This window comes from Barbus barbus (genome assembly GCF_936440315.1).
Source record: "Barbus barbus genome assembly, chromosome: 44".
In the NCBI taxonomy this organism is placed as follows: domain Eukaryota; kingdom Metazoa; phylum Chordata; class Actinopteri; order Cypriniformes; family Cyprinidae; genus Barbus; species Barbus barbus.
The window spans coordinates 2167581-2195077 of NC_136722.1; the positions used below are offsets into that span (position 1 = coordinate 2167581).

A 27497-nucleotide genomic window follows, 5' to 3' on the forward strand; every position below is an offset into this window, starting at 1 on the left:
ATGTATAACTGACACAAATATCTAAAACTGGAAGACTTTGACCATGCTGCTTTAATATTCATTAATATTTCATGTGATGCAGAGAATCACAAATCACCTAAAATATTTACTTGAAGCCCCTCTGAGATTTAATAAAGTTAATATTTCAATAATTTAATAACACATTTGCATGTTCTCTGGTGTTGCTGAGTGGTGATATTGCCATGCAGGTAAACAAATAAAATATTTTTTTACCCCTGCAGTTCTTTCATTTACTCCAGTTTGGGAAGCCCTGGAGTAAAGTAACGTTCAATGCATTTCATGATGTTAATGAGAAACAATTCAGGTTTTTTATATACGTTTAATCCCATTTAAATATATAAACAAGTCAAAAGTAATCTACAAGGAACCCAAAAGTAGTCAGAATGCCTAAAATTAGTCATCTACAGTAGATTAAATTACTGACTAAAATTTTCATTGTAATTCATAATCAGTAACTGGCTACAATTAGTAATTAATCTACCCTGTACTGCTCATAAATATGATCTTTCTGACATGATTTCAATGCACCATTAGAAAAATGCTTTGGTTCACCTTTAATATTGATTGAGGATCATTCTTAAAACATTTACGAAAAGTGTTTTTTTTATTTTTTATTTGTTTATTTGACAAGCAGCAGATTCATGTTTGTCACCTCATATTTGTATTTCATATCTTGAAAGTAAATGCAATTATCAGTATACCGGTTTTATTACAATAGTTCTTTGACTTTAATACATTAAAAAAAGAATACACACAACAACTGCAATGTGAGAAAAGAAAGCGTGGTTGTTTTTCGGCCGTTTCTCAAACACTTCACCTGTTTTGCTCTATGTGATGCATTTCATTCGCTCACTTTCTCTTGTACGATTATGTCTAAAAATGTATTATCCTTTTACGCTCGAGTAGCTATAGGCATTTTCTTTTTTCATAGACGCACTGGGCGTGGCACTGGTGATGTAAACAGCATAAAATCAGAAGGGGGCGGGATGGGGTGCTTTAGATGACTGTCCAGCTACTCGGAGGCCCTTTTTAACAAAGATGGAGGCACAGAGTCCCGATTCGATCCGATGGTTGAGTGCCGGAGCCAGCCAGAGCCGAAAATAAAAGACATGTTTACCGTTCACGCTTAACGGCGTTTTTTGTTTGTTTTCTTTCATGAAATGAATATGTTTTTATGCGACATAGCTGTATTCGTCCGCAGAGCTCTGGCTTCTCTCGATGTACTGCTTGTCGATAAGAACCTCGATGCACTTCTTGATCATGCTGATACTCGGGTTGAATCTCGCTTTGGATTGGTTGATTACCTGCAAGAATAAGCACACAAACAACATTAGGCGGCTTATATTCGGGATAGCACACACTCATATTGCCGTTATTATTTCTGCTGTATATAGGACATGTGAGAATGTATAATAAAAGTAATAATGCTAAAAATTCAACTTTGCATCACAGGAATAAATGACATTTTACCATATATTCAAATAGAAAATTCACAATATCATTGTTTTTATTGTATATCAAATAAATTCAGCTTTGGTGAGCAGAAAATACTTTATTATGAAACATTATAAAATGTTTTTAATAATGTTTCATAATATTTCCATGACATATTCTTTTCTCAGGACTTTTTCACAGATCCCGAGAACCCATCTTGGGACTCCACTTTTGTTTTTTATTTTTTTTAAATAATAACAAATAGCATAAGTTAAATGTATACAGTTTACAGTCTGATCATAACCCTACTTTCAGTCTGATTATAAGCTTGATAATAATCTCCGGTTACAAGGACATTCTTGAGAATTGATAAGAACTGTCTTGTTACGATTGACCCAGAAACTAAGGATTTTACTTTTTCAGCAAAGCTTGTGAACAGATTAAAGTTGCAGACTTTGCTCGCAGTAAAATCAGCCTTCCTGTATGATAAAAAAGCAAGGCAAACCAGCCTCGACTGCACCACTGTGTTCTTTATTTACTGTATATATTACAATGAATAAATAAATTCTGGACAGGATAAATTGTTATTTAATAAACCAAAAAATTGAAAGGTTGAGCGCTGCCATTGTTATGAGCCGTTTTCTGGCTGAAGATGTGTTTGTGCTTGATGCTGTTTGTTCCAAAGCAATGAGAAGCACATGGACTAACCACACACAGTCACACAAACACCGGACAGCTGCAGCGCCAGCAGAAACTCACAGCTCATAATCAAATCTATTTCATAATTCACACCTGCGTTTGCCCTTCCATTTACGGAAAACAGCTGAATAAATGAGTAAATGTTTTATGTCATTACCACAGCTTTGATTAATCTGATCAATTTATTTTGATCAAATTACTTGCGGTTTTGCATGGAGTAATGCTTTACAGTTAGTTATGAACAACTGTTTAAGCCACAGCATAGAAAAGGGCAATTGTGACTTTTTATCTCGCAATTCAGACTTTTTTTGGTCAAAACAAGTTTCCATATTTAGTTGAGCACCTGGAGAACACGTGGAATATGAGACTTATTTCAAACTCATGTTACTGTTTAAAAAAAAAACGTCATTGGTGCAATTTGTCAATGTGCAATGAAAATACTGAACAGGATGAAACAGTAGAAGGACACAATTTGCATGTAAAATGTGTAATTATAATGAAAAATTCAGGTCAACTTTGAACAAAGTTGAAGTAGATCCCCAAAAAATTGTTAAGAATATATATCATAAAGAAAATAAAAAGTCATCTATTTTAGGGTCATTATATCAAAAATATATAATATGTTTTAACATTATTTTTTGTTTGTATTGTGACTTTATTTTAAGAAAATAACTCACATTTTCCCACAAATTATCATTATTGCAATATAATAATTATTTGAATAATAATAAAGATAAATCATTAAATTTGCAAGTAAACATCATTGTATTTCCATTTAATTTCCTGTATGCGGATTTTAATTTTTTTTTTTTGCACACATTTTTCCTCTCATATACTGCAAAGATCTTTAATGATCCCAAAACAGGCTTCTTTTTCTTTATGAAAAATCAGTGAAAAGTATATTTTTCTTTTGGGGTAAATCCATGTGCACCATTCCCTCTTCATTCACTGTTCAGCTTGTCTGTGACTATAGGAGAAAACAGTGTGAGTTCAGTGCCAAATGTGTGCGGTAAAAACAGTATCCATCACAGTTTTCTTGTGTAACAGGCCGTGTTGGTGGGCCGTCTGGTCCTCAGACGTGTTCTGACAGCAGTCTCATTCCTGACATATTAGTGCTCTTATCTGCACGGGCTGGAATTTGCTTCTCCACATCTGTCTACTTGTGCACAGAGACTGATCTCTGCGTTGGGTACCACACACACACTCCTGTACACCTTACACACTTGCATAAGCGTCTGAAGCCACAAATTAAGCTTTGAAACTGAAAGGTTGCAGCATTAGCAGAGGAGAACCGGTCATCTCACCTCCTGTATGAGGGCGTTGTGTCTCAAGACTTTCCTGGCTTTCATAATCCTCACTATAGCAGCCTGTAAATACATTTTCCTGTCTTCATCCACAGCACTCCTTGTCTGTTCCAGCTCCTGACACACACAAATAACACCACAGCGTTTATACGACTAGATATATATAACGGGATCGACCCATGACATCTGCTCAAAATGAGCTGGAGGATTTGTCGGATTTTATAGATTAATTTGAATGTAAAATCTTTCCACAATTAATATGTTTTGAATCAAGGAATCACAGTCTTGAGTAAAACCCTAAAATTAGACAAATGCATTGACCTAAGAAATATTTAGCATTTTTCTTATGTTTTGTGCTGTCCAATGATTAATCGCATCCAAAATATAACTTTTTGTTTACATAATATATGTGTGCACTGTGCATATTTATTATGTATATATAAACACACACATACAGTATATATTTTGAAAATATTTACATGTTTATATTCATATAATGTATATTATATATAAATGCGTTTAATATATGAACATAACATATTTCTTTGAAATATATACACACACATCTGTTTATATATACATAATAAATATACACAGTACACACATATATTATGTAAACACAAACTTCTATTTTGGATGCGATTAATCGTTTGACAGCTCTTCTTCTTTTATATTACTTCTATACATATAGGATATGTTTAAGACAAGTTTGTACAATATTTGTTTTCATATTTCAGGCAACTTTTGATATTTTGAACTTATTTTTCATGCGTGCTGCACTTGGAATAGATCTTTAACCAGATTTTGCATGTTTTGAATGAAGAGAATGTTACTTGAATGATGTTATAGTTATGTAATGTTAACTAGTTAAACGTTAAAATATATTGAAATGGTTTTCTTGAATTGGTCCAACAAAATGAGACTCTGTACCTGTGGCGTGTCCTTCTGCATCGATGTTGTGATCTTGAACTTTGTTCTTTTACTGGTGAAACTCATAATTAGGGAAAACGTGGATTCGGCTTCGATCTCCTCCTGGTGGGAAGGAGAAAGTGGGAGTCTAGTTATGATAAATCAATTAACCGTTTGATGAAGAGTCAAGCCACAGATGAAGCTGATTTACAAGCAGATCTCAGACTTACTTTCTGCGAGTCGTGGCTGATCATCTTGACGTCTAGCAGGGATTTAATGGTCTTCTGGAGCTCCTTCTCGTTCATCTGTGTGCTGTCCTGCAGTTCTTTGTAGCTCACGGTCTCGCTGTTGTTGAACGCCAGCAGAACGGCCATCTGATAGGTGGTCACCACCGCCACGTAAGGCTTGGACAGATAATTCATCTTTACCTCGCCTGACAGGAACAAGAAGCAGTGTTACTTTTTGTTAACTTAAATACAAATAAAATATTTGATTAAAAAAAACTTCAATGAAAATGAGATGTTGCTTCCACCCTTCCTCTGGCCATTATAATTAAATAGGCTGTTTTCGCAACTGCCCCTTTAAGACTTTATTATGCAAATGTACCTCTGTTATTATTGGCTTATCGTTTTGCATGTAAAATGAGCAGATTTGTTTAGTCAGCATATCATTTCAAAAATTAATGTACTCCATTAACAGCTCTGATATTATACATTTACAACTAAAACTAAACTAAATATCTAAACAAAAAAAATAGAACTTGAACTAATATTAAAACCGAAACTATAAAAATAATATAAAAAATAAAAGGTAACACTTTACAAAACGTTTTCAGGTTTATGAAATATGAAAATACTATACTAGTTTATACACAATAGAGCGTTTGCAGAGCTTTAAAGATGCTTAAATATAAGATTAAGTTCTAATTTAACTGTTTGGTCACCACATATATATTGCATATTTCGATTAGTAACTTCATGACTTTACTATTAATCTAAAATGTGGACAGCTGTAATAATAAAGCACGAGTAGGTTTGTTCAAACTGTTGTGATGTGAGGGTTCACACTGAACTGTAAGTGTGACTGTGTTCTGCTGTGTTAACCGATTACTCAAGATATTTAGTCTCAGCTCAGTGTGATAATCTGACTCTTGCCATGGACTAGTTTTGTAGAAATACTAGATGCCGCTAATCAGACTTCCACAGCAGCAGCCAACAAACTTTATCGCACGCATATCAGATTCAGTTGTACACCATCAACCTCTGCACCAAAATCAGCAAGACTGATACTAGATCTGTCAATTCAAAATAAAAAAATGCATAAATTACATTAAAACACTATTTAAATATTAATATGATTATTTAACTAATTGGGAGGCTTTCTCGGCTAATACTGATATATGTGATTAATTACAGTTAATTAGATCAGCATATCCTGCAATTACTTTCATATATATATATACTTGCATCCCTAATATTTGCATATATCAGTTTGCCAGCATTGTAGGAAACTGTGCATCAAATAATACAATATTGGTGTTATCAATCAATACTGATTAATTTTAATAGGCAGTTTAAGAATCAGAAAAGGTGGTGATAAGAAGTTATTAAAAAAATTATTTTATTGACCTTCATCTTCCAGATGTACACTATGGGGTCAGTAATATTACTTTTTATAAGTTAATACTTTTATTGAGCTTTGCCATCACGAGTAAATGTTAAAATACATTAAAATAGAAAACAGTTATAATTGCAATATGTCTAGGGCTGTCGCGATTCGTCGATTTTAGTCGACTAGTCGATTTTAAAAAAATCATCGACTTCAATTTGCTCGCGTAGACTAACCGGCAAAATACCAAGATGACGAGAATCCATAAAACACATTATTAGACTATTTCTATCAGGACCACTATCGTCAATGATAGACGCTTAGCATACAGTTTGGTTTGGCGGTATGGTTCTGTTCTGGGCTAAACAACTCCCTGCCCATCCATGCAGCCTGTCATGAATGAGCAGCGAGAGCAGCTATAACAACCCCCCAACGGTTAACAGAACAGAACCAAGCAGATATCATTAATGTACTTAATTACATTTAGTGTAACACATTATTCAAGATTAAAGAGACAGGATGTCAGAAGCCAAGTCCTGACTGTGGCGAAAGGAGGAGTTGGGGATGGAGGAGGGTAATTTGCTCCCGAGCAAGCAAGCTGCTGAATAATACTGAATAGCGCTTTAGGAATGCCGTGGTAGGTGTCGTATCCCTATAGGTAGATGTGATCAGCTGAGAGTCAAGCTTGACTCACGTGACCTGCCAGAACTAACGCTACGCTTAATTTTCTAAGGCTGCATGATATATTAAACCCATTTAAAAATAATAATTAAGCATAATTGTCAATTCACAAATTATTTTTAATTAAATAATTATATGCGATGCAGTTCTAACACAGTATATGCGCTTTTATTACGTGCGTCTCACAACGGCTCCGTTCACAGTAGCTCCACAGAAACTTATTTACATGTGGAGCGTCTCATACTCCATCGCTGCATGTTTTTGTGAGTTTGGGTTTATTATAACGTTCATCTGGGAACGCAGCGTGTGCCATTTCATCAGATTTGTGAGGTAAATCATTTATAAATCTACACAAACACAGGAGAATACATCGTGATTTCAAAATAAAAGCTCAAACCCTCACTCTGAGTTACACGGTTTGATGTCCACATCATTTAATTACAGCGGCTGTAGCATTTCTGTCCTAAAGAAATGACCAAATATTACAGATTAAGTGTATGTTTGAATTAAATGGTGCTTGGTCAATATTAAACAGTAATGTGTAAAAACACTCATCAGGCCGCTGGCGCCCCTGCAGGCCTTTGTTGTGATGCGTAATCTACATTAGCTCTATTGTTTATAATACATTATGTATTTGTTCAATAAATCCATATGATTTCTTGCTTTTGATACTTTATTTGAACTAATTATTATTGCATCATTGCTATTATATATGCATTTTAAAAGCTATTATTTACTTGCATCTATTTTTATTACCACACTTTTTTTTTTATAATTATAGGGCCCTATGAAATCAGTTTTATTTCCAAATTCAGTTTTTTCCATTTTAATTTTTCTATACTCTGTTTTAATGGTTAAATTAAATTTTATTAATAAAAGCATCTCCAATTAATTGATTTTATATTAAAAAAAGTATTTTTATTTTATTTTATTTTTTTCAGAAATACTGCACATTTACATTTTTCAACTAAATAAATTCTGGTAAATAATATTTCTGGTAAATACTCCTTTAAAAAGTGTTTTTGATTATAATGTTATTATTATTAGACTAGAACACATGGATATGTTGTCATTCTTACACTATAATACTGATCTTTGATTTCAGTGATTTGGATATGAGATGGACACTTGCTTCTTGCACTCTTACTTTTGCTTTAAAAAAAAGGATTTCATAGAAATTTGGATTTCATTTGGTTTAATAAAATATAGTTTAATAAAATATTCTTAAGTAAAATTGTTGAGAAATTAATAGTTTAGATTAATCGATTAATCAATAAATTAGTCGATAGATTAATCAAAATAAAAATAGTCATCAGTGGCCGCCCTAAATATGTCCAAATAAATGCAGAAAAAATTCAAAAAGTAAAAGCTGCAAAAACATAAAAAATTTAATAAAAACAAAACAAAAATCTTACGGAGGCCAAACTTTCTAAGTGTAGTGTATGTCTCTGTATGACCGACTTTACCTGTGCAGAGATAATGCAGCCAGGTCAACTTCCTTCCGCTGAAGTGCTGGTTATAAAACAACTCAAACTGCAGAAAGAAGACATCAGATAAATCAGCATCACCTACTTTCATAATAAAATGAAAGGGGATTTTACATGTTCAGCTCTCAGTACATGAAAGAAGCTTTGCTCTTGGCCCCAATCATGACAGATCGTGTTTTGGAGCTTGTTGACAGGGCAGCTTACCATTTGTACACTTTTCTCCAGCTCCTGCGGGATGGCAAACGTAGAAGAGGGAACATGTGTGAGGGGCCACGCGCCTGCCTGAAACACATACGAGATCATGTCAACTCACAACCCAGCATATATTCAACACATGTACAATAGTCATGTTCCACAATATTGTAGATATATATAAATGTGGACAGTCATATTTTTTTTAATTAGTTTTATAAATTTAATAAATGACTTGAATACTGAAATTACTATATTATTGATAGTACTGTAATTATTTGCATATCAGAATCAGAATCAGAATGAGCTTTATTGGCCAGGTATGTTTACACATACGAGGAATTTGTTTTAGTGACAGAAGCTCCACAGTGCAACAGAAAGACAGTAAAAGGACAGGACACAGATAATAAAGAATAATATACAAATATCCAAATAGGCAATGTACAAAGCAGCAAAAACACAATATATAATATAGACAACTATGTATGTACAGGTCAAGTATGTGCAAATTTGAAATGAGAAAAATAAAAAATAAAAATAAGTGTGGTGAATAAATAGTTTATAATAGTTGTGTGTTTCGTGTTTATTGTTGAGTGTTCATGAGATGGATTGCCTGAGGGAAGAAACTGTTCCTGTGTCTGGTCATTCTGGTGCTCAGAGCTCTGTAGCGTCGACCAGATGGTAACAGTTCAAAGAGGGAGTGTGCTGGATGTGAGGGGTCCAGAGTGATTTTACCAGCCCTTTTGCTCACTCTAGATAAGTACAGCTCTTGGAGAGTGGGGAGGGTTGTACCAATGATTCGCTCAGCAGTCCGGACTACTCTCCGTAGTCTTCAGAGGTCAGATTTGGTAGCTGAGCTGAACCAGACAGTTATTGAAGTGCAAAGGCAGGTTGTTTTATAGTTGTTTTATAACCAGCACTTCAGCAGCTCCTGTGGCAGGTTGAACTTCCTCAGCTGGCGAAGAAAGTACAAGCTCTGCTGGGCCTTTCTGACAATAGAGTCTATGTGAATATCCCACTTCAGGTCCTGAGAGATGGTGGCGCCCAGGAATCTGAATGACTCCACTGCAGTCACAGTGCTGTTCATGATGGTGAGTGGGGGGAGAGCAGGGGGGTTTCTCCTGAAGTCCACGATCATCTCCACAGTTTTGAGCGTGTTGAGCTCCAGGTTGTTAAGACTGCACCAGACAGCCAGCTCCTTAACCTCCTGTCTGTAAGCAAACTCGTCACTGTCCTGGATGAGGCCAATCAGTGTGGTGTCGTCCGCAAACTTCAGGAGCTTGACAGACTTTAGATGTGCAGTCGTTGGTGTAGAGGGAGAAGAGCAGTGGGGAGAGAACGCAGCCCTGAGGAGCTCCAGTGCTGATGGTACGGGTGATGGATGTGAATTTACCAAGCTTTACTAACTGCTGTCTGTCTGTCAGGAAGCTGTTGATCCACTGGCAGACGGAGGTGGGGACGGAGAGCTGAGTTAGTTTATTCTGAAGGGTTCCTGGGATGATGGTGTTAAAAGCGGAGCTGAAGTCCACAAACAGGATCCTCACATAAGTCCCTGGTCTGTCCAGATGCTGCAGGATGAAGTGCAGTCCCATGTTGACTGCATCATCCACAGACCTGTTTGCTCTGTAGGCAAACAGCAGGGGGTCCAGTAAGGGACCAGTGATGTCCTTCAGATAAGCCAAAACCAGTCTTTCAAATGATTTCATGGCTACAGACGTTAGGGCCACAGGTCTGTAATCATTAAGTCCAGTAATTTTGGTTTTCCTTGGGACGGGGATGATGGTGGAGCGTTTGAAGCATGAAGGGACTTCACACAGCTCCAGTGATCTGTTGAAGATCTGTGTGAAGATGGGGGCCAGCTGATCAGCACATGAATTGTAGGTGTGGGGGAGAGGAGGTTTGCTGGAGGTGTTAATGGTTGTGTGGAGAGGTGTTCTGGGCGGGTGTGGGGTGATTTTTCAAAACGACAATAAAACTTGTTCAAGTCGTCTGCCAGGTGTTGATTCTCCAGAGTGCTGGGGGATGGTGTCTTGTAACTGGTGATATCCTTCATTCCTTTCCACACTGAAGCAGGATCACCGGAAGAGAATTTGTTCCTTAGCTTATCATAATAATTCCTCTTTGCCACTCTGATCTCCTTTTCCGGTGTGTATTTGGCCTGTTTGTACAAGACTTTATCCCCCTTTCTGTAAGCATCTTCTTTGGCCTGACGGAGCTGTCTGAGTTTGGCAGTGAACCATGGTTTGTCATTGTTGTAGATTAGATGAGTCCTATTAGGAATGCACATATCCTCACAGAAACTGATATAAGATGTTACAGTCTCTGTGAGCTCGTCCAGATCGATGGCAGCAGCTTCAAAAACAGTCCAGTCAGTGAGCGAGAAACAGGCTTGTAGATCCCGCTCTGTTTCATTAGTCCATCTTTTAACAGATCTTAATACAGGCTTTGCAGATTTAAGTTTCTGCCTGTAGGTCGGAATAAGATGAACTAAACAGTGATCAGAGAGTCCTAAAGTTGCTCGTGGAACAGAGTGATATGCATCCTTTATTGTTGTGTAACAGTGATCCAATATATTACTGTCTCTGGTGGGACATGTGATGTGCTGTCTGTATTTTGGCAGTTCGCGGGAGAGATTTGCTTTATTAAAGTCCCCGAGAATGATTAAAACAGAGTCCAGGTGTTGTTGTTCACTCTCTGTGATCAGATCAGCGAGTTTCTGTAAAGCTGTGCTCACGTGCGCTTGCGGTGGAATGTAAACACTCACGAGAATGAACGAGCAGAACTCCTGCGGCGAATAGAACGGCTTGCAGTTAATGAAGAGCGTTTCTAGATCTGAGCAGCACATCTTCTTTAACACAGTTACATCTGTACACCACCTCTCATTGATGTAAAAGCACGTCCCGCCGCCGCACAATTTCCCCGTTGATTCTGCGTCCCGATCTGCTCTGATCAGCGTGAAATTAGCCAGATTTAGCACGCTGTCCGGTATGTCGTCATTTAGCCAGGTTTCCGTGAAACACAGAGCAGCAGAGTTAGAAAAATCCTTGTTTGTCCGGGAGAGCAGAAGGAGTTCGTCCGTTTTGTTGGGTAGAGAGCGGAGATTCGCCAGATGGATTCTAGGCAACACCGTTCGAAATCTGCGCTGACTGAGCTTCACGAGTGCTCTGGCTCTCTTCCCCCGCCTGCGCCTCCTGTAGCGTTTGACCAGAGCTACGGCTCCGCCAACTACAATGTCCAGCAAAACGCCCGAATAGTCAAAATCCGGTAAAAGATTTTGTGGTGTGTTCTGCTGAATGTTCAGCAGGTCATCCCTAGTAAAACTGATCGTATTTGAAAAACAAAAAAACAGTACAAATAGTACAAAAGTGCAAAGCACAGTAGCTGCCATCTGCGGCGCCATCTTAGAAGACCATCTGTGTGTGTGTGTGTGTGTGTGTGTGTGTGTGCGCGCATTTACATTTAATTGTAATAATAATAACCCTAACCCTACATATATAAAAATTGATGTATATAATTATTATTATATAATTGATAATAAAATTCTTAATGTTTAAACTATGTATTCAAATAAATTAAATTAATTTATTATTTGAATTTTTTGCTTTTTAAATCAGCATACAATGTAATTTATTTGACTATATACATAAAAATACATTAACAGCACTAATATTACAGACAAACTTGCATGTTTTTGCAACTTTGTTTCAGTAAATTTGGTTTGGATGTTTTATAAACTGCAAATCTGACCACTTAAAAAAATAACACACACTTCTCAATATAGCATTCATATGCATAGCACAAATGTTTTGAGACACTATGTGGCAAAATAATGATCAATTATTGAAATCATATCTAAAAATGTTCTTATATTTAAAAACAATATTTAATAAAACACCCACCCACATACATATACATATATATACTAGGGCTGTGCGATTTGGGGAAAAATATCAAATTGCGATTTTTTTTGACAGAGATTGCGATTGCGATTTTAAATTTTAAAGTCAAGCTTCAGCTCAATATTGTCAATAATGTGCAGCACAGTATGAGTATCGTTACCCTGCTGGAAAACAACAACAACAAAAAAAACAATAGAAACCATCACAGAAATTCTTATAGTTTCCATAAAAACCATTATAACCCCATTATAAATCCATTACATTTTCTATTGTGTTTTGGGAGGGGTTCTACTGTTTTTTTTTTGTTTGTTTGTTTGTTTTTTCTGATGTGAAGGTTATAAAGGTATTACTACTTTTACAGAATTACTGAATTTCACAGGAAATATCTATTTATTTTTTATAAATAAAGAACTGTATTTCTTTAGTCAATTATTAAAGTATTACATGTTACACGGGCTGATTTATTCATTTTTAAGTATTTGGGATTTTAAGAACAAGTGGGAAATGTGCTGAATGTTTCATTTCATCCAAGTGAAATTGGCAAGCAGTTAGACTTAATTTACATTCATTTTAAATGAGTTGACACAGGTTAAGCGCGTGTGTCAGGCCTCGTCCATATTGCCAGATGCTTACGGAGCAGAACCGGGCGCGAGACCGTGAGTATAAAAGAGCATTATGAGACAGGCTGCATGTGTGCGGCTCGTCCGTGAGACGCAGGAGACGCGCAGCGAGGGGCAGAGCCAAGCGAGTATGAGAAGCATTGAGAGACACGGCTGTGTGTGCGGTCTTCTGAATTAGCCAACATGCATTATAAACTTATTAATTAATCTGTTGGGGAGATAAAATGTGTAACATAGCGTTCATGTAGCCTACTAGTAAAAACATCTAAAAATGTATCTTTTATTCTCCAGTACTGAACGCAGAACTGATAAGGGAGCTTGATATGCGTTGTGATGCAGCTCTTGCAAATTACCTTTTTTGTTCGTTGTCCGTCAATTTGAAGCTGTAGTTACATACGTTTTTCTTTAGTTTTAATTTGCCTAACTTTCGATCTGACCCTTTTTAAATGGTGGGCGTTTACGCAGTTGGTTACGCAGTTACGCAGCATCAATTTGTGATGTAATGTATCTGAATGCTAAACTATTATTTATTAAGTAAATGATGGGCTTTGTGCTTCAGTCGCGTTCCAACGGTGACACAGAGGCAGGTGCGCTGATGTTTGGCTCACTGTATTTTATTTTGATAAAGTACCAACTGCGCTGTCATGTTAGCAATGCTGGAACTGATGTGTTTTTTTTGTTGTTGTTGTTTGTGTGCTTGCAAGTATGGCTCGCTGCAACCCACAAGATCCAGAGGGCGTGGTTGCATCCACATCTAGGGGGCGGAGATTGGAAGGTTTAGGGGTGGAGATGGGGTGGTTTAGGGATCAGGGGGCGGAGATGGGGTGGTTTAGGGATCAGGGGGCGGAGATGGGGTGGTTTAGGGATCAGGGGGCGGAGATGGAGTGGTTTAGGGATCAGGGGGTGGAGATTGGTAGGTTTAGGGGTGGAGATGGGGTGGGTTTAGGGATCAGGGGGCGGAGATGGGTAGGTTTAGGTATATGTTAGGTGGGAATCGCTCCAGCGCGATCTGTTTCCTTGTAACAGCTGAATCAACTTTAAACACTTATTGCCTTATTAATAATCACTGTATAAAGGTCTGCTTTTATTTGTGTACACTCACAATGAAAAAAAAATTATTTTATATATATAACATTGTAATAATATTTAGTATTTTCACATCTAGGTGGAACTTTTTTTTAATTTGCACTACTGTCTGTTCAAAATAAATGAAAAGAAACTGAGCATAGTAGATTTCTTTTTTTCTGTTGTACTGAAATCGTATCGAACCGCGAGCCCCGAACCGAGGTACGTACCGAACCATGACATCTGTGTACCGTGCCACCCCTAATATATATATATATATATATATATATATATATATATATTAGGGCTGTATACCTTGGAGAACCTGGCGATACGATGCATACCTCGATACACAGGTCACGATTCGATACGTACCTCGATACAGAGCTGTCTCGATACGATTTGATACAATGTGACACGATTCGATACGATTCAATAAAAATACATGGGCCAGAGCCAATTAGTTAATGCTGAACACATTTACTCAACAAACAGAACTCTGCATTTTTCTTCAATTTATTGAAGACAAAAGTGCATTATAACAAAGTGCATTTTGCTTAAATATTTGCAACTTTAAGTGCTCTGATTAATTGTACACAAATTGTATTAATCTGGAAATTACCACAAGTCAACATTTAACTTTCCAAGGGTACAGTCTGAGCTCACACAAGCACAAAAACTTCTTCTTATTATTCTTAACTTCTTATTAAATCTTATTATAATTCTTTTTTGTGACACCATGTACTGCCATAACATATTTCACTATGAAATCACTTAGGCTGTATCCGAAATCGCCCCCTATACCCTCATTCACTATTCCCTACATTAGTCCACTCATATAGTTCACTTGAAGGAGTGAATGAAAACGAGTGAGTGAATTCGGACACTAAGTGCACCGGAAGGACTGCCGCTTTTGCATAGTTTGCTTCCTGTTAAATAATAATTTGATACGGGCAGCTCCAATAGTAAGATTGAAGGATTTATCTAGAACTCAGTCACGGAAATTATGTATAAACCCTTATAGTCAATTTACAATTAATTTGTACCTGTGTTGTATTACGCCGTGGACGAGCGCTTCTAAAATGAATGGATGGATGATTCAGCTGTGGGCGCCATCTTCTGGTGAGACGCGGGAATTCATTCGGTGCGCGACTCTCTCAGTGCATTCTGGGGATTCTCTTGCCGTTGAGTGTACATCGCTTGTACACTCGTTTTTGCGGTGCATTGTGGGATTGAATGAGTGCACTCGAGAACATCCACTATGGTTTCGAACACCACTTAAAATGGCTGTCCCCTCAAATAGTGCACTATTTGAGGGTATAGGGGGCGATTTCGGATACAGCCTTAAATGCTACATCTTGCTTTAACATTTTCCATGAGTTTTTTGAAAATCGCCGGCGCCGCTGCGCCCCCTAATGGCCGGGCGGAGTATCGATACTAAGGGCTAGAATATCGATACTGTATCTTTTTTTATTATATCGGTATGTATCTAAGAATCGATATTTTGAGCACACCCCTAATATATATATATATATATATATATACACACACACACACAAATATATATGTATATATTATTTTTTTTTTATATAAAATATTTCCTTCTCTCTTACCTGTAATACATAAATCTGGAAGCTGATGCCCAGGTCCACAACGGTCTCCTGGGTTTTGATAAAGTTGTTGAATTTGTTGTTGAGGTCGGTGCTGACGCTCATGTCAGTGTACATTCTGTGCAGTTTGCTCGTGAATTCATAGCCACACGCTTGCTGCAAGGCAAAGGACAGGGGAGGGAAATGAGAGCGAGAAAAACAATGAAAGGTCTGCTAGCTTTAATCACACAAAACCCTTCATCAGTCCCATCCGTGGTTTTATATAATGACAAAGCTGTGGCGCCCACAGCGAGCGAACGCTTGATTATGGAGGATGAGTCACATCTGTGAACATTTTTACACACTTTTCAAGAAAGACTGTGTGAGAGACTTGCTTTACCTTCAGTTTGTTGATCATGGCTTCCTCCGAGTCCATGGATAATGAAAGTCCATGTATTAACCTCTTTGCAAGCATTCTGGCGTAAAACTAAGAATAAACAACAATTAAAGAGAGAAAAACAAGGAATTAGAAAGTACTGCCCACAAAATACTGAAAATATCACCCATACCAGACATGAAAATGTAAAAACAAAAAATCACAAAGGAAAGATGATGAGTAACATTTGATGACAAACATTGATTTTGGCTTGACAAAGCCTAGTATAAAAATAGTTTTAACAGCTTAAAGTTTGAAGGTTTTAATGTCAGCTAGACAGAACGCAAGTCAGATAAAGGAAGGAAAACATACAAAATCCCAGTCAGACCACTTCAGACCCCATCTGACCTCATAAACCAGTTCAGTCATCAATAAACCTAAACTGCTAAAATGTTTAACACATTGCTAGCATAATGCTAACACATCGTTACAATGTTTTACCATGTTTTTAGCATTTTCTTAATCTGTTAATGTTAGGGTTAGGCTGACATGCTGCTCACGTTTTAACATGTTATTCTGCTAGAATGTTTTAGTACACTGATAGCACAAGAAAGCTAACGTTTTAACATATTTTTACAATGTTTTACCATGTTACTAGGATGTTTCTAGCTAGCATGGTTCAACATGTTGTTAGCATATTGCTTGTAAGTTTTAAAACATTCCTACCACAAAAATGCTTACATGTTTTAACATATTGTTAACATGTTTTAGCATGTTACTAGCATGTTATAACATATGCTAACATTTTAACACTTTTGTTAATGTTTTAACATGTTAGCCTATTATAGCCTACACATTATTATACTGTTCTATCGTATACACATTTTTACTGCTAACTTGTTTTAATACATTGCTAGCATTATGTTAACATGTTTTAACATGTTCCTAACTTGTTTCAATGGCATGTTGTTAACATTTTTTAAAAATGTTTTAAGATGTTGTTAAAACATACTATGATGGGATGGGACGCATGAACATGATTGGCCAATAGCTTTCTTAATATGCTTGCATCCCAAAACCAAACTTCTAAAGAAGCTAAAGCTAAAGATGTGGTCACAACCCCACTAAAGTCAGCCTGCAAACTAGCTACGACCAGCTAAAACCAGCCAACCAGTTTAGACTGGTTTCAGCCGTTTTGGCTATTTTGTTTTCTTCAGCAGGGTGGTTACCTGTTCTCCTTCTACTATACCTGTAGATAAATCAAGCCTCACCTTCTGAAACACATCTTTGTCATCAATGTATTTGAAGACCGTGATGAAGCTGGTCAGTTTGTCCTCAACTTCATTCTCCGTCATTCCTTTTGCAGATTTCTTCAACAGATTGTCACAGTACTTAGCCAGCTGTGCCACAGCACGAGAAACACCGGCAAAGAGGAAAAGGAGTGTTAATGTTCTGACTGCATGTGTTCATTAAGTTCATTCAGAGTTGATTTAGTCATCCTGATCTAACATGGACAGTAGCTGAGGATAAATAGTAATTACACACCAGCTCAGGCGCTTTGCAGATGGATTTGGGCTCTCTGTAGTTCACTACTGAAGTCAAGGCCTGGAAGGGGAATGAGCAACAAAATCACAAACCACAAACACAAGTGTTTCCACATGCATTCTGATCCCAGATACCCCCTACTGGACTAAACGGAGAAGTTGGTAAGGTGGGGATATGCGGGTGCTTAGTATATAATATAATATAATATTATAGTTGTATGAAAAATGTCCATAATTGCATTTGTATTGTTTCTAAGTATTGATGTTTTACTATCATTATGCTATTTAATATATTATAAAATATTACATTTATTTCTATATTATATATTTTTCTCAGAACTGCATTTGTATTGTTTCAAAGTATTGCTGTTTTTACTATCATTATGTTACTTATATTACATTATACTATACTATACTATATATAATTGCATTTATGTTATTAAAAGTATTTAAATTTTTACTATCATTATATATTATATATAAAAAATAATTGCACTTATATTATTTCAAAATACTGATGTTTTTACTATCATTCTGAAATATGGAAAAGAGTAATACACTGCTCAAAAAATTAAACAAACACTTTTTAATCAGAGTATAGCATCAAATCTATTAAACTCCTGGGATATTGTTCTGGTCAGTTAAGTAGCAGAGGGAGTTGTTAATCAGTTTCAGCTGCTTTGGTTTTAATTAAATTAACAACAGGTGCACTAGATGGGCAACAATGAGACGACCCCCAAAATAGGAATGGTTTTACAGGTGGAGGCCACTGACATTTTTTTTCCCTACTCATCTTTTCTGACTGCTTTTTACTAGTTTTGCATTTGGCCAGGGTCAGTGTGACTACTGGTAGTGTGAGGTGACACCTGGACCCTACAGAGGATGCGCAGGCAGTCCAACTCCTCCAGGATGGCACATCAATACGTGCCATTACCAGAAGGTTTGCTGTGCCTCCCAGCTCAGTCTCAAGAGCATAGAGGAGATTCCAGAAGGCAGGCTGTTACTCAAGGAGAGCTGGACAGGGCCATAGAAGGCCCTTAACCCGTTATCTGCTCCTTTGTGCAAGGAGGAACAGGATGAGCACTGCCAGAGCCCTACAAAATGACCTCCAGCAGGCCACTGGTGTGAATGTCTCTGACCAAACAATCAGAAACAGACTTCATGAGGGTGGTCTGAGGGCCCGACTCTAGTCCTCTAGTGGGCCCTGTGCTCACGTGGGGAAGTCGTGGCCTAATGGTTAGAGAGTCGGACTCGTAATCCAAAGGTTGCGGGTTCGAGTCTCGGGCCGGCAGGGATTGTAGGTGGGGGGAGTGAATGTCCAGCGCTCTCTCCACCCTCAATACCACGACTGAGGTGCCCTTGAGCAAGGCACCGAACCCCAAACTGCTCCCCGGGTGCCGCAGCATAAATGGCTGCCCACTGCTCCGGGTGTGTGTTCACGGTATGTGTGTGTGTTCACTGCTGTGTTTGTGCACGTTGGATGGGTTAAATGCAGAGCACGAATTCCGAGTATGGGTCACCATACTTGGCTGAATGTCACTTCACTTCACTGCCCGGCACCGTGGAGTTCGACTGGCATTTGCCACTGAACACCAGAATTGGAAGGTCTGCCACTGGCACCCTGTACTTTTCACAGATGAGAGAAGGTTCACCCTGAGCACATGTGACAGACGTGGAAGGGTCTGAAGAAGCCATGGAGAACGTTATGCTGCCGATAACATTGTTCAGCATGACCTGTTTGGTGGTGGGTCAGTAATGGTCTGGGGAGGCATATCCATGGAGGGACGCACAGACCTCTACAGGCTAGACAATGGCACCCTGACTGCCATTAGGTATCGGGATGAAATCCTTGGACTCACTGTCAGACCCTATGCTGGTGCAGTGGGTCCTGGTTTCCAATAGAACACCTCTGGGACATTATGTTTCGGTCCATCCGACGCCACCAGGTTGCACCTCAGACTGTCCAGGAGCTCAGTGATGCCCTGGTCCAGATCTGTGAGGAAATACCCCAGGACACCATCCGTCGTCTCATTAGGAGCATGCCCCGACATTGTCAGGCATGCATACAAGCACGTGGGGGCCATACAAACTACGGAGTACCATTCTGAATTTGACTAGCCTGCTGCATAATTTTTTCACTTAGATTTTCAGGGTGTCTTTTAATTCAGCCCTCTGTAGGTTGATAATTTTTCATCAAACGATGTGGCATCCTTTCGTTCCTAACACATTACCCAGTCCATATCAGTAGAGATATCCAGCATGATATTTTTTCCCACTGAGATCTGATGTGTTTTCAAAGCGTTCCTTTAATTTTTTTGAGCAGTGTATAATGAGTAAGTGTGTCCTAATGTTTGCTTGGTACTGTATATACACTTGTAAATCCTTTATAAACTGCGTTGAAATGTAAGTGTACCTTATCAAGCGCACTCATGAAGTGTTGGTCCCCATTCAACACTGTGTTAATCAACTGGACAAATTTACTATGAACCTCCAACACCGACTCCACAAACAGGGTTGGCATCTGCAGGACAAAGATCAGAGGAAAACATCTGAGTGCACTGCAATTAATGCTATAAACAAATAACTCTGTGCATAAAGCTGTTTTATTCAGCTATACATCATTTTTAGACACTTACGTTTTCCTGAGAGAGGTTACTGGTGGCTCTGAGACCCTCATCGTGGATGTGGACCTGGAGCTCTTGGATCATGTGAGGTAAGCCGCTGGACACGGCCCGCAGTAGCGTGTACATATTCGCCATATCTAAAACCAAACAAACCATCAGGACGTCCTACAGTTATAACATGCCAACTGAGACACATACGTAAAAACATAAATCCATAAGCCGGAAGTAAAGGTTATAAGTGTAACTAAAGTGCTGACCGTCTCTCTTTTCCTGTTTGATGATATTTTGACACTCTCCGTGCAGGAACTGCAGGTGATCGGCCACCATCCTCTGCTGACATTCATGGATGACTTTGGCGTAAGAGCTGGGGTGCAGATACTTCCGACATCTCACCTCCTCGTCTTTCAACCGGCCTAAAACCTGCAGAATCAGAGAACATCAGCCACTTGCCAGCAGAGTAAATTAGGCTTCCTTTAGATCACACAATATCAAACAGCAAAATGCGAAATAGACTGAACGATCAAATAAAGTCAGAAACATGTTTACTTAATAGTCCAAATGCAAAAGATGGTGATGGACAGGTTATGCAGCATCTCACCTTCTCCATATACTGGGAGCAGTTGGACTCCTGCAGTAGATTGGAGGCTTCCTGTTTGTAATACTCTCCGGTTTTTGTCAGGAACGGCCCCTCAAATATTTCCTGATAAAACTGGGTAAAGGGAAAAAGAGGGTGTGGCCTTCAAATGAAATGCATGATTGCTGATAAACAAACTGTAAGCATGTAAATATGTATACAAATGTGTGCGTTCTTTAAGATTTTTTTTTATGTTTTTGAAAAAGTCTCGCCAAGGCTGCATTTATGTGATCAAACATACAGTAAAAACAGTAATACTCTGAAATATGATTACCATTTAAAACTGTTTTCTATGTGAATATATGTTCAAATGTAATTTATTTCTGTGATCTGCAGCTGTATTTTCAGCATCATTACTCCAGTCTTCAGTGTCACATGATCTTCAGAAATCATAATAATATACTGATTTGCTGCTCAATAAATAATTCTGATTATTACATATGTTGAAAACAGTTGCACTGCTTTATATTTTTGTGGAAACTGAGATGCAATCTTTTGCAGCATTAGAAATGTCTTTACTGTCACTTTTGATAATGATGCATGCTTGCTGAATTAAAAATATAATTTTTTCTTTAAAAAAAAATCTGACGCAAACTATTGAGTATTTACATAAAATATTACTGAAGTTTCATGATTGCACAAACTAACAAAATCGATCAATTACACATTAAAAAGTACCTAAACAGAGACACTCACCTTTAGAGGAAACTTTTTCTTGTACTGTTCAACATGAACAAAGGAGTTGATAACCCCATGGATTACCTTCTGATTTGGGTCCTCCCCACATCGGTCGCTATGGAAACAACATTGAAACTTAATAAATCTGCAAATGTATCCTCAAACCATGTACACTGGAATATCATCAATAAAACTGAACTAGGGTGGACCAGGCAACCATAGCAAGTCGATGGAAAGTATTTGTGGTACCAAAGACTTATGCCACAGATAATCAATTATTTTTTTGTAAATGGTTTTTCAGTAATACACAACAGAAATAACAAATGGGCTTTAAAAGCATAAACGTGAAGCTTGTACTTTTCTAAAAACATTTTCCATAATTCATTACTTTCCCTTTAAGCCAGTGTTAGATGATTATCTAAATTCTTAAAATAATTTAAACAATTAAAATATCCAATATAGTTTGAAAAGAAAAGAGTAGAATAGAATCAATTTTTAATTTTTGTTTATTTGTAAATTTTATCTATTTAATTTAATTTAAATTATCAGTTTTATTGAAATTAATAAAAGTGTTTTGGATTAAAGTATTTAACCTGAAAACACTCCTTCTGTTTTGAAGTTGAACTTACTTCTTGATCTCTTTCAGAAGCATCCCGATCAGCATCGGCTGAAGGGGCTCAATCATTAACTTCCGCCACATGTCAAGTGCAAGCTAAAAACAAACAAAAAAATATATTACAACCATTATACTGTTTATGAAAGAATAAATACAATTTTACATTTGAAATGTGCATAGCTTTATATATAGCATAGGTCATGTCACCAGCTTGTGTCATAAGATACTGGTTATAAAACCATGCATACCTCTCCAATCTCCATTAAGGGCTCATTCATATCCACTCCTCCATATCCATACTGCAGGTCTGCTTCGGTCAGCTTGTTCTTCTTAATAAACTGTGTGTTAAGGTACCTGCGGGAAATTGATGAAAACACTCATTAAGAAAAAAACAGTTGCTATTATCTTAGATGAATAAGTGCGTGTGTTGATGCACAATTAAGCCTCGGCTGACGTCAGATCAATAGCTGCTTGTTTTCACAGCTGACCAACAGCAGCAGGACAGTGATGGGGTTTCAGAGTAGTGCATGAGAGCGACCCATCAGAACCAGTAATAATGAAATGTATGATTTCAGGTCAAATATAAAAGCAAACAAATAAAATAATATCCCTTACCACAATCCCTCAACCAACAGTATTAAAGTCTAGTGATTGTATGTTCACAATGGCAATATAATGCACTCTTACCAAGAATGTATTATGTATACTGTGCACTGCATGCACAGAATAACTACTACTACGTTTGCCAAAATGTGCAGAATACAACAGGCACACTTCAGGGAATACTGTATCCCACGGTGCAATGCTTCACTTGCCATTTCAACAGTTCCTCATGAACCAAAAGCAACATGAACTGTGATTTTAATCTCTCTTTAGTGGCATATTTATTTGTTCCATCAAAAGTTCACACAAAACTAGATTAAGGATACGGACTGCAAAACTACTCTAAGTATTAATCTCTGATATGACAACTAGATTGAACTACCACTCAAATGTTTGGGATCAGTAAGACTTTTTTTTTTTTAAGAAATTAATACTTTTATTCAGCAAGGAAGCATTAAACTGAACAAAATTGACAGCAGAAAACATTTATCAAATTTACAAAAGCAATCAGCGTTAGAATGATTTCTGAAGGATCATGTGACACTGAAGACTGGAGAAATATTGCTGAAAATACAGCTTTGCATCACAGGAATATATTAGTTTTTAGAATAAACTAGAAAAGTGATATTTTAAATTGCAATAATATTTCACTTTTTATTTCTTCATCAAATAAATGCAGACTTTATGAGCAGAATACACTTCTTTCAAACTTTTGCACGGTAGTGTGTACTAAATACTAATATACTATCCCCCCGGTTTACAGGCTTTAGCCTAGTCCTAGACTCAAATATTAGTCTGAGCTGTTTTAACTGAAATAACTTGCACTGACTGATCTTAAAATGTCTTTGTTTTGTCTCAAGATGCACCCCAGTTATGTTTTTTCTAAGCATGTTTATAAAAAATGATGTCCTAGAAGAACTATGGCCTAATCCTAGCTTAGTCTAAACCCTGTCTGTGAAACAGGGACTCTAGGTTTTGTGTTACTACTTAATTGAAATTGAATGACTTTAAGCTAAAACTCAAGAAAGTGTTAAACCAGGGGTGTCCAAACTCTGTCCTGGAGGGCCGGTGTCCTGCAGAGTTTAGCTCCAACCCTAATTAAACACACCTGAAGCAGCTAATCAAGCTCTTACTAGGCATACTAGAAGCTGCCATGCAGGTGTGTTGAGGCAAGCTGGAGCTAAACTCTGCAGGACACCGGCCCTCCAGGACCGAGTTTGGACAGCCCTGTGTTAAACATAAAATATCAATCATCTAATTCTTTGACATCCACTCAATCATGATAGAAATCCTTTCAGGCTATTCTTAAATAAGCATTCACCATTCAAGTATCACACCAGCATTAACACAAACACCATTTACCAACCAAAAAAAGTCAATAATGACTGTTTCCAAATACATCATGTTTTCCAAGCACTCCTCATGAACTGCTTATGTATAGTTGTCTCTACACAGGGACAGTTCGCTCTGTCATCATTTCCTCATCAAGCTCTTGAGTTTCTTTCTTCTGTTGAACACAAAGGATGATATTTTGAAGAATGTTGGTAACCAAACAGTTTCAGTTCCCATTGGCTTCCATAGTATTTTTTTCCATAATGCTCGGTTAACAACATTCTTCAAAATATCTGTTGTGTCCAACAGAAGAAACTCACACAGGTTTGGAACAACTGCTACAGTATCTAAACTTACCTGTATAAGCAATCCATGTACTCCGCACCTTTGCTGTATTCCTCCCAGTATCTGTGATACATCACCAGAACCTTCTCCTCTGACTCCAGGACTCTCTGTAAGACACACAATGCAATGACGCACCATATCCACAGTTAAACTACGATGACACTGACCTGAGCATCTTACCTTGAACAACTGACGGACGTGATTTTCCAGAAACACCTTTGTCTCAGTGTACAGTCTTTCCCCTAGAGGCTCTGGATACGCAACACACAGCGCATAAATGTCACTAAAACTCACATTAAGGAGATGTTAACGCAGGATACATTAAGTTACACTACTGTTCAAAAGTTTGAAGTCAAGACAATTTAAAAGAACTGTTTTCTTATTTATTTCTGTGATCAAAGCTGAATTTCCAGCAGTCTTCAGAAATCATTCTAATATACTGATTTACTCAAGAAGCATTTCTGATTATTATCAGGATTCACAGATAAATAGAAAGTTCAAAAGAACAGCATTTATTTGAAAAAGAACCTTCTGTAATATTAAATGTCTTTACTGTCACTTTTGATTACTTTAATGCATCCTTGCTGAGTATTCATTTCTTACTGACCCCAAACTTCTGAGTGATGATGTACATATAAAGCAGAAATAAACGAAAACAAAACAAATATGCCTTTGCTCACTCATAAAAAGGTTTTTTTAAACAATCTGATTACAAGAAACAGGAAAAAAGAGGAAGCAACAGTTTCATCATCTAAACCAGGACAGATGTGTCTCTACTAGAGCTGGATTCAGCTCAGTGCAGGATACGAGAAGCGGTCGTTCCATGTTGCTCTCTCCACGTAATCAAGCATCACCACCGCTCTGATTGTCGTCAGGAGCTTGTTCCACGTCTCATCGAAATCCACCACCCGCGGTTTTAAGGACATGGTGCGTGGCTTCGGCTTTAACTGGGGGAAGAAGACAAGAAAATACGGGTGACAACCAATTCAGTACAGCATTAGTGTTGTTATTATTAACAATAAAATCTGAAACAAGCTCAAAATAAATTGTAATAAGTTGACGTGTAAGTACTAAATGTATATAAAAAATATAGGGTTCAAAGATGAAAAGGGGTTTTCAAGCATCAAAACAAATAAAACATTTAATACAGCTTTAAAAAAAAATCTCTCCATACATTAGAATGGGTTTAATTGTATATTTTCTAAGCAAAAATAATGACTATCATAAACCATATTTCAAAAATCACACCAAAATATCTTTAGATGAATATTTAGATCACATTTAAAGGCTGGATCACAGCGCAGCTCCTAAAATACTAATTAATTGTCATTTTAAATATTTGCCACTATCAACTAAGTTTTATCCATCTGTCAGCAAGACATTTTCAATCATTTAAAATAGGATAAGATTTAGTATGATCATTTTTTCTTTTATTTTATACACTTTTTTATTTTATATTAAGTAAGTGGTTTCATTTTTACATATGTCTGTAACATTATTTCACTCATATTTTGACATTTTATGTTCGCTAAAGTTTAAAGTAGACGCTTTACTCTTGTTCTATATGCTTTCCATGCATAGAAATTCACTTTTGTCCATTTTATTTGATGCAGAAACCAAAATGGGACGCCTCATCTTTGACTCATAAACAATTACATTAATATTATATAAATAACACAGAGTCCATGCATTTCCATGACTTCTGAGAGCTGAACTGCATGGAGAAGTAAATGCATTGCTTCAAACAATGAGTACACATTTTTGATTTCTGCAATCTTGTCTTATTTTGTAATTTTTTGGTATATCCAACACTTGTGTATATGGTGTGTGCTTTCATTAGAAGACATGCTTCTACACTAAACCTCTAACAACAACACATTCAATCAGAAATTAACTATTAGAGTAACTCATTCTCAGCATAAAGACAGATCAACTTACTTCACAGGTTCATAACCTCAGTGTCAACATCCAGCATAGCTGTCAAACCACATCCAAGTTTAAATATCACCTGATTTACACAGAAATGTCTCCATAATCGGTCAAAGCCAATGAGTTTACATCTCCAACAAACCCACATCACAAATACTGGATCTAAAGTAGAGTCACCCCCAAACTGCAGAGGCCTAGTTACTCATATCCCTGACATATGACATGAAAGCAGAGTCTGCTGGTTATTATAAGCACAGGTGATGAAGAAGAGCCGTGTATTGAGGTAAACAAACACACAGGCGCGTGTTTACAGCAGATCGGTGTGTGTTTGTGACAGAAATGCAGTGTTGTGGAGCAGAAGCTAACGTCTTGTGCTAACAGCAGCGCTGCTCATTCACACACACACACACACCTGAGATTGAGAAAGCCCTGCTGAGCTGCGAGTCTCTGGCGGTCCGCAGGCTCGGGTGTGCCGGGTCTGGCTGTGCTGTCCGCGGGTCAGTGTGTCGCGGCTGCGGGGCTGAAGTCAAGCTGTCTCTCTCTCACTCTACACCTCTGCCATTGCCTCTCGCGGACTGCACCACTGCGTCAGCTGGAGGGGTGGACCAGCGCGCTTAAGGATGGAGAGAGTCATTAGAACCTTTAATCTACGTGAGACGCTTAATATAGGTTTATTTGAGAACTTATATAGATATTATGTATAAATGGGGTATGTTTTGCATAAAATGAGTGATAATTATGTATCGCAGCTTTTACCGGACTCCCCCTTTTATTGGTGGTATGACCGAGAAGTACGGCAGCTGTTGGCGGACATTAGTCGTGACAGAAGAGGTGTGAGATGAGATGGCATTATGAACTCGATTTTAGAGAAATTTAGCCATTCTGACTCCTCCTAATGATGCCAGGTCCTTAATGGTTGCATTAACGATCATTGTAGTACTTTTTCAGAAAGAAAAATGTTCGAAAAATACTTGCTTTTTGCATTTATTCTAGACATCAAATCTGTTGCCAAGATTCCAGCTAAACAAATAGCCTATAACGAACCAGAAATCAGTTTAATGCTTTATAATGGCTTTTCACAGTCATTTTAAAGGTGGCATATATTCATGTTCCTTTAATGTGTGGCCTTCTAACCTTAAACACTTGTGTAGAACACAAAGATACAACGAAGCAAACACAATAATAATAATTTAATCAACCAAGGTTACACAGCTTTTGTGTTTTTGTACAGAAACTGCTTGTGATGCATCAGATAACCTCCTTCAGAAGTGCACACGGAGACCGATGATCTGATGATAGCATGTCTAA

At 37.5% G+C, this 27497-nt stretch overlaps 1 protein-coding gene across 1 annotated transcript; it reads right to left on the reverse strand.

The window, feature by feature from the left end:
- Positions 1 to 332: 332 nt before the first annotated feature.
- LOC306863144 (cullin-2) lies at positions 333 to 26783 on the reverse strand. Its single transcript, XM_079406348.1, has 21 exons — positions 26602 to 26783; positions 25068 to 25207; positions 24441 to 24543; positions 24273 to 24367; positions 22229 to 22334; positions 21994 to 22076; positions 21383 to 21479; positions 20651 to 20761; positions 20310 to 20472; positions 20065 to 20189; positions 19842 to 19949; positions 17430 to 17489; positions 17156 to 17284; positions 15909 to 15995; positions 15533 to 15685; positions 8348 to 8425; positions 8123 to 8189; positions 4598 to 4800; positions 4389 to 4490; positions 3459 to 3575; positions 333 to 1325 (listed from the first exon to the last, which is right to left on the reverse strand). The coding sequence occupies exons 2-21, from the start codon at positions 25184 to 25186 to the stop codon at positions 1194 to 1196; spliced, it is 2238 nt and encodes a 745-aa protein (XP_079262474.1). The 5' UTR covers positions 25187 to 25207; positions 26602 to 26783; the 3' UTR covers positions 333 to 1193.
- Positions 26784 to 27497: the final 714 nt, after the last annotated feature.